The following is a 7,803-nucleotide window of genomic DNA, read 5'->3' on the forward strand; positions in this document are numbered from 1 at the left end:
GTCTATGAGGCCATCTGACGTGCGAGTCTGGGGATCTGGAAGAGGTTCTGGCTGGAGCTTTATGATAAAGGAGGAAGAATAAAAGTAGCCGAAAGGAAGGAAAGGTGGTTCCAGAATAACCTGGGGGCAGGTTACTTTGCCTTCTTGAGCTCCCAGGATGGCCCTCAGATGGCGCCCCTTGTTATCCCATTTCTCGTCATTGTCCCTGCCCTGACTGCAGGGAGTCTGTGTGCCCCAAGGTGCACAGTGGAATCTCACCCCCAGGACCTGCCTCCTTGGTCTCTTCCTCCCAAGTCCAGCTGGCTCATCCCTGACACTTGATTCATTCACTTATTCACATAATCATTTAACTTAGAAACTTTTTATTGAGCTTCACTCCTGGCGCTCTCAGCAGAGGATGCCTTGGCCCCCTCTTGGGGGTGCTAGATATATGAAGGGACATTTCATTGTCACAGTGACTGGGCAGGGAACAGGGGCACTCGGTCCTGCCCAGGAAGAACTGCCCTCCCGGGATTCAGGAGCACTTGTCAGAGAAACTCCCTCCCAGCCCCCTGCAGCTGGCACAGGAGGGCCCCGCTGGGAGGAGAGACAGTGCTCTGTAGCCTGGGACGCAGCTGGTATTTGCCAGCGTGGTTTGAGGATCATGACTGCACCACGGACCAGAGAAGAGCGGAGAGGCTTCCCTGGGGAGGTGACTTTGGACCTGTGCCTGGAAGGATGTGGAGCATCCACAGACACAGGATGGGCAGGAATTCCCCGGCAGAGGGAAGCAGGTATGCAAAGGCTGAGGAGTGTGGGTGGGCTCATTTACCGGCCAGGGAATGCTAAGGGCAGCAGAGGAAGAGAATGGGGTAGGAATCGCAGGTTGCTGTGGGCTTGCAGAGCATCCCTTCCCTTCTCCAGCCCTAGAAATTCCTCAGGATGTTGGAGAGGATGTCGTACTTGGCTCTCTCGTACAGGTCCCTGGCCGCAGGTGGCAGATTGGAGCTGTCAAGTTGTGGAGGGTCTTCCCCTGGAAGACTCAGTAGAGTCCTCCCCGGGCGGCGGGGCTGCAGAAGTGATGCGGCGGTGAGCGCCCTCATCAATCGCCTCCCCGCTTCCTGTCCCACGTGTGGCCCCTCTCTCCCCAGGTTGGGATGAGTCTGGAGGCCCAGGCAGTGACCTTGGTGATGGCGCTGGAGGGGTCCCCAGTCAGGCCCTCCCCTCAAAGCCCAGAGGGGCTAGGAACGCCTGCCACTCTTGTCCACCCCGGCTATTGCACTCACTTACCGGGAGGCTTCATCTCCGGCTTGACTTCCCAAAAGTGGTATGGGGAGACGGGTTACCAGAGCTCAGGGTCCAGAGAACAGCCGGTGGAAGACTGAGTCCCCTCCCAGCCCCAGGAGGAGACCATCAGTTCCTGCCCCCATCCCCTTCTACCAGACGACTAGCCGTCAATCATCAAGGTCTGGCCACGCCTCTCCCCTCCAGACTACTTGCGTTTAGACCAGTTCAGTTTCCAGGTCTAAGGTCTGGGACCCCCAGAACTGAGGTTCCACGCGCCTAACTCAGTGGCCCAGGTGAGGGACCCTCGATCACTAGGGGTCACCGGGCAGAGCGCCGCTGAGACGGGAACTGGGGCAGGTGAGGGCGCAGGGGCTCACCTTCGGCTCCAGCTCCCGGTCCGGCACGCAGTTGAGCGACAGGAGGCGGAGTTGCCGCAGCATGAAGAAGGAGCCGGTGCAGTTCCGCTCCTCCTGCCGGGGAGCAAGCACACTGGCTGCAGTGGACGGCGCCCTCGCCCAGGTCCCCCGACTCCCGAGCTCCAACCCACCCGCTAGACGCCGGAGGGAGCAGCGGTCGCTGGGGACACCCGGGCAGGCTCCGTGCGCGCCCGATAGCATTAAGGACTTTCATGCAAGTTCTTACACGGGAAAGGGTCTCCATAAATTAGTCGAGAGGGAGTTATATTGTTTAAAACACTCCTTAGTAGTGGGGTTGCAGAGTTTTTGTTTTTTACTTCGCTTCTCTAAATTTTGTTAGTTTGCTATAATAAAATATTTTCCTAATTTTAGAAAAGCAGTTATCTGTTCAGTTCAGTGGCTCAGTCGTGTCTGACTCTTTGAGACCCCATGAACGCAGCTCCCAGGCCTCCCTGTCCATCACCAACTCCTGGAGTCCACCCAAACCCATGTCCATTGAGTCGGTGATGCCATCCAACCATCTCATCCTCTGTCATCCCCTTCTCCTCCTTCCCTCAATCTTTCCCAGCATCAGGGTCTTTTCAAATGAGTCAGCTCTTCGCATCAGATGGCCAAAGTATTGGAGTTTCAGCTTCAGCATCAGTCTTTCCAATGAACACCCAGGACTGATCTCCTTTAGGATGGACTGGTTGGATCTCCTTGCAGTCCAAGGGACTCTCAAGAGTCTTCTCCAACACCACAGTTCAAAAGCATCAATTCTTCGGCACTCAGCTTTCTTCACAGTCCAACTCTCACATCCATACATGACCACTGGAAAAACCATAGCCTTGACTAGATGGATCTTTGTTGGCAAAGTAATGTCTCTGCTTTTTAATATGCTGTCTAGGTTGGTCATAACTTTCCTTCCAAGGAGTAAGCGTCTTTTAATTTCATGGCTGCAATCACAATCTGCAGTGATTTTGGAGCCCAGAAAAATAAAGTCAGCAGTTATCTGGGTGGATTATAAAAGCATCAACAAAAACTAAAAAATAATTTATGCTTTTCAACTGTGGTGTTTAAGAAGACTCTTGAGAGTCCCTTGGACTGAAAGGAGATCCAACCAGTCCATCCTAAAGGAAATCAGTCCTGAATATGCATTGGAAGGACTGATGCTGAAGCTGAAACTCCAATACTTTGGCCACCTGATGCGAAGAACTAACTCATTGGAAAAGACCCTGATGCTGGGAAAGATTGAAGGCAGGAGAAGGGGACGATAGAGGATGAAATGGTTGGATGGCATCACTGACTCATGGACCTGAGAGTGAGTAAGCTCCAGGAGCTGGTGATGGACAGGGAGGCCTGGCGTGCTGCAGTCCATGGGGTCACAAAGAGTCAGACACGACTGAGTGACTGAACTGAACTGAGGTGGATTATGGTCCCCCTTTGTTCTTTCTCTTTTAATATTTAGTCGCTTCTGTAGCAGGTATTGCTTTTCTAATAAGGATGGATAATTTGTAGGAATAAAAAGCCGTAAGGAAAAACCCAATTAAAAAAAAAAAGCTTCCACAGTCAAACCTCACCTGTCTGGTGGGGTGGGTGGAAGCAAACTCGGCCTCCGGGAAGGAGGTGAGAGAGAGGGGAGATTCCTTGTCCTGCTCATTGGGACAGGGAGCCAGGGGATGGATGGGAGACTCACCCCGCCCTCCCTGAAAGGGCACTGTCGGGGTCTTCGGCGGTACCGGAACAGGAAGCACACAGTCTCTTTAATCCTGAAGTTGAGCGGGATTGTGGTGGAGTTCTAAAGAAGCAGAAGAGTCACGGTCATCTCCCGTTTCCACAGGAGAGAACAAAGGCAGGGAGGAGAGAGATCACAGTTCCAAGTTGACAGGGCTTGCCCAAGGTCTGCACTTCCCACCTAAGAGAGGCGGCCGCTTCAAACAGCCTCAGCAGAGACTGAAGGCACGCAGGGCTTCTGGAAACCAGCAGAGGCCACCACTTCATGGCTGGACCACCTTGAGGGCTCACCTCCCATCTCTGCACCTCAATCTCTTCTGTGACAAAGGACCTAGAATACTTGCCTCCCAACTGCCAGGAGAGAGGGAAGGGGGTGGGAAGGGGGACCCTGGAAGGCCCTGGTGAGGTGCCTTCTGGTGGGACCAGTCTGGCTCCTGTCCATCCTTTGAAACAGCTCTGCTTACTCCTTCAAGTCCAGGGCCTGAGTGCAGAATGGACTCCCAGACCCCACATTCCACCCTGGGGCAAATCCTGGAATTGATCAGCTAGCCAGCTGTCAGGCCGGAGAGAGATTACAGTCTCTGTTTTACCTTCTGAGTAGAGAAACATTATAGTAATAACACCAGCATCTGCTGTTAACCAAGCACTTTGTGTCTGTTTGGGGCACTCGCTCCTGCCTGCTGGCCTCACAGGATGTTGTGAGGTAGGTGGTACCCACTCCCCAGGCTTGAGACCCTGACCCTCACCAAATCAGGTGGCGGCGGGGTGCTTTCCAGCAGGCCAAAAATGCGCTGTCCTCGCCGCCCCTGGTTGAAGAACTTCAGGGCCTGGGTGACAATCTCTTCATAGCTCAGACCACGCTGGGCCACACAGGCCACGGCTGCCAAGCCTGCTACCAGCACCAGTGCCTTCCAAGCCCCTGCCATCGTCCCTTCTCGGATCCTCTGCCACTTGCGGCCCCTTTTAGGTGGTAATCACGCAGCCTTGCCCAAGGCCTGCTGGCGACATGCGGGGGCTTAGGCCTTCCTGAAAGGGGCCTCTCTTTTCCTTTGCTAGGCACCCAGTGTTAGCCAACATTCCAAAATACCAGTGACTAAGAGGCAAGTAGGATTAGGCAATAGGCCTAGGAGTGAGGCAGCCCCGAGCTGGGGGCAGGAGACCAGTGTGATGCTGGGCACGACCCTTCACTTTGGTCTCAGTGGCCATCTCTCCCCCCACCCTGTGCCACAGGGAGGCCACCTCTGGCTCTGACACTCCAGGACCCCGTGCCATCTCTTGCCTGGTTGGTGTGGTTTGGTTCCAAAACAGCTCCCTGGGATCCATGAGTTCTCTGTGTGACCACTTCTCACCTGAGAGCACAGACAGATGGTCCGGTCGAAGGCTGTACTCTGGCTGACACCTACCATGTTGCATATATGTTAAAAATACTAATTGTTGTTGTTTTAGTTGCTCAGTCATGTCTAACGCTTTTGTGACCTCCTGGACTATAGCCCACCAGGCTCCTCTGTCCATGGGATTGCCCAGGCAAGAATACTGTGGTGGGTTGCCATTTCCTCCTCCAGGGGATCTTGTCCACCCAGGGATCGAGCACACATCCCCTGCGTTGGCAGGCAGGTTCTTTAACCGGGGAAGCCCTAAAATACTGACCGTCAATCCTTAGAAATCTGGATGCCTGACTGACTAAAAAAATCATAAGATCTGACAATTCATGGCTCACTAGTCCCTCTCATTGGCTTTGATGGAGAACCTTTCCAGGGAGGGCCTCACTGCCCACATCCCCCAGGTTGATCCCTGCAGGCAAAGAGGGGAGGCTGTCCCCAACAGGATCAGGGTAGGGACCCCTGGCTGTTGACACAGGCAGCCCCAGGCAGCAGCCCACAAGGTGAGCCGCAGGAGCCTGCCCCTCCTCCGAGGGCTCCCATTTTCCTCAGCTCCCTGTTACTGGGGCCAGCGTGTTCACTTGCCAGCCCGCCCTTGGTTCTGGGTTCCTGTTCCGCAGGAGACTCAGAACTGGGGAGGAGGGGAGCAGCTATGGTGTTCTCACTGAAGCCCGCCAGTGGGGAAACCAAGGCACAGAGCAGCCCACCCTTGCTCCAGAAGCTAAGGGTGGAGCTGAGAAGGACAGAGCCGGAAGTAGGGAGAGGGGGCAGAGCACAGAACAGTCCTTGGCAGACCCAGCAGGTCCTCAAAGGCCCGAGTCTCATCATCAGATCCATGCAGCCGTGGCGTATAATGGTGAAAAATTAGAAACAATATAAACGTGCTTCAAGAGCAATTTGGTTAGAGCACTTGGGGTATTTCTACTCATGGAATACTGCTACTACCTGTTGGAATACGTATCCAGTTGTCAGCGGGATTGCATTCATCAGAGGTTCTTAGCTGGAGAATGAAGGTTCTGCTGCAGCCGATCTTGTGTCCATGCCAGGAAGTGTGATAGGGCGAGAATCCTATGCTCTTCCTATCATGAAACGTCCTAATTTCTCCTCTGAGTTAAAATGCAATGAGAATCTGTGTGGTAAAAAGGAAAGTGCATTTTTAATTTTGTTGCTCTCAAGAAAGCTTTTCCCTAACCTTCACACTGGCATCCTATCTCACTTTCAAGTCCTCAGGAGGACTTCCTCCTCAGGCCTTCCTACGCCCCCATCTCTGCTTTCTTATTCAGATACAACTTTCTTCATAGCACTTGCTGTTGAGTAACAACAGTTGTTTGTTGTTTATTTTATTTCCCACTTTGAGGGTAAGCTCCTTGAAAGCTGATTGTTTACCCAGTGCCAAGACGAGTATCTGGCATACAGTAGCTGCTCAGTAAATGCTGGCTGAGGGAATAAATGATTTTGCCCTTGAAGGATTTTATGCATAGCTCAAAGACCAGTTCCTCATACCCCACACATTTCCACCCAGTGTGGCTCAGCGAGATGTCAGCAAGGTTCTCTGACACTTAGAACATCCGGAATGGAATTTTGTTATAGCCAGGCCTCTTTTTTTCTGGATGTCTCGCTGCAGCATATCTTCTATTTCTGGTACAACAAGTTGACACGAAGCAAGGATTCCCAACTGGGGAGATTTTGCCCCTGGACACCCAGGACAATTGTCAATGTCTGGAGACAGTTTTGACTGTCACAGCTGGGGAGAAGGCGCAACTAGCACCTACTGGATACTGCTGATCACCCCACAGTGCATAGGGCAGCCCCCACAAGGAAGAACGGTCCAGCCCCAAATGTCAGTGTCCTGAGGCTGAGAAATCCTGAGACAGAGCAACACACCAGACGAGCACATAGCAGCTGGACAGATCGGTCTTAAATACATGGTGCTTGGCCAGAGAGGAAAGAAATAGAATGAGATCTGTAACAACCTCCCCACCCACTTCTCTCTAGCCATGTATATGTGTGGAAAATACATCAGAATACATCCTTCAAACTGATAAACATTTTATAACACCTCCAAGGCACAGGTAAAAATGAATGATGGTTGAGAGGGCAGGAAATGGTATGGGAGGGAAAAAAGGCAGAGAGGGGGCTTGCACAGATCAATACAGCCCCAACTGTAAAGTTCAGTTCCTTGTACAGAAAAGTGTACACTGGTCAGTATCCATGACAACATCACTAGCAAGGTGCCTGAAAGGATGTTTGCTAAAATGTTAGTAATGATTACCACTGTGTCTTTCTCTGAATGGAGTTGGCAAAGGATTCTGAGGTGTTTTTATTTTTTTTTCAACTTTGTTATTTGAAAAATTTTTTTACAATAAACATCTTTGTTTTACAAAAACAACACAAATATTTTTATTTTTAAAAATTATTAATTTTAATTGGAGGCTAATTACATTACAATATTGTAGTGGGAAAACAACAAAAATATTGTTAAAATACTCATATGGAGTCTGTTTTATTCCATATCTGCAACTGTTATTTTTTAAAGATGAATGGAGCTCTTTTTATTGAGAGGAAATTTACATATCATAAAGTTTGCCCTTTCAAAGTGTACAACTCATAACATTTTCATCCTCCTAAAAATAAACCATGTGCCAATTAGCAGTCACTCCCCGTTTTCCCTTCCCCTTTGCCCCTGGCAGCCAATAATCTTCTTTCTGTCTTTATGGGTTTCCTTTACTGGACATTTCATGTAATTGAAATCATAAAATATGCGGTCTTTTGTATCTGGCTTTGTTTACTTAGCATCATAGTTTCAAGGTTCATCCACGTTGTAGATTAATTCCTTTTTATGACTGAGTTAGATTTCATCATATGGATAAACCACATTTGTTGATCCATTCATCAGTTTATAGACATTTGGATTATTTCCACATTTTTGCTTTTGTGAATCATGCTACTATGAATATTCACATACTAGTTTTTTATGTGGACATATGTTTTCAGTTACCTTGGGCCTATACTTAGGAATGGAATTTCTG

The 7,803-nt window shown here is 50.5% G+C and overlaps 1 protein-coding gene across 1 annotated transcript; it reads right to left on the minus strand.

The window, feature by feature from the left end:
- Positions 1-373: 373 nt before the first annotated feature.
- Positions 374-4,324, minus strand: LOC120868188 (15 kDa protein B-like). The gene is made up of 4 exons (XM_040246847.1): positions 4,142-4,324; positions 3,358-3,459; positions 1,644-1,736; positions 374-1,049 (listed from the first exon to the last, which is right to left on the minus strand). The coding sequence occupies exons 1-4, from the start codon at positions 4,319-4,321 to the stop codon at positions 906-908; spliced, it is 519 nt and encodes a 172-aa protein (XP_040102781.1). The 5' UTR covers positions 4,322-4,324; the 3' UTR covers positions 374-905.
- Between the last annotated feature and the right edge of the window lie 3,479 nt (positions 4,325-7,803).

The sequence above is a fragment of the Oryx dammah genome, unplaced genomic scaffold (genome assembly GCF_014754425.2).
Source record: "Oryx dammah isolate SB20612 unplaced genomic scaffold, SCBI_Odam_1.1 HiC_scaffold_9, whole genome shotgun sequence".
In the NCBI taxonomy this organism is placed as follows: domain Eukaryota; kingdom Metazoa; phylum Chordata; class Mammalia; order Artiodactyla; family Bovidae; genus Oryx; species Oryx dammah.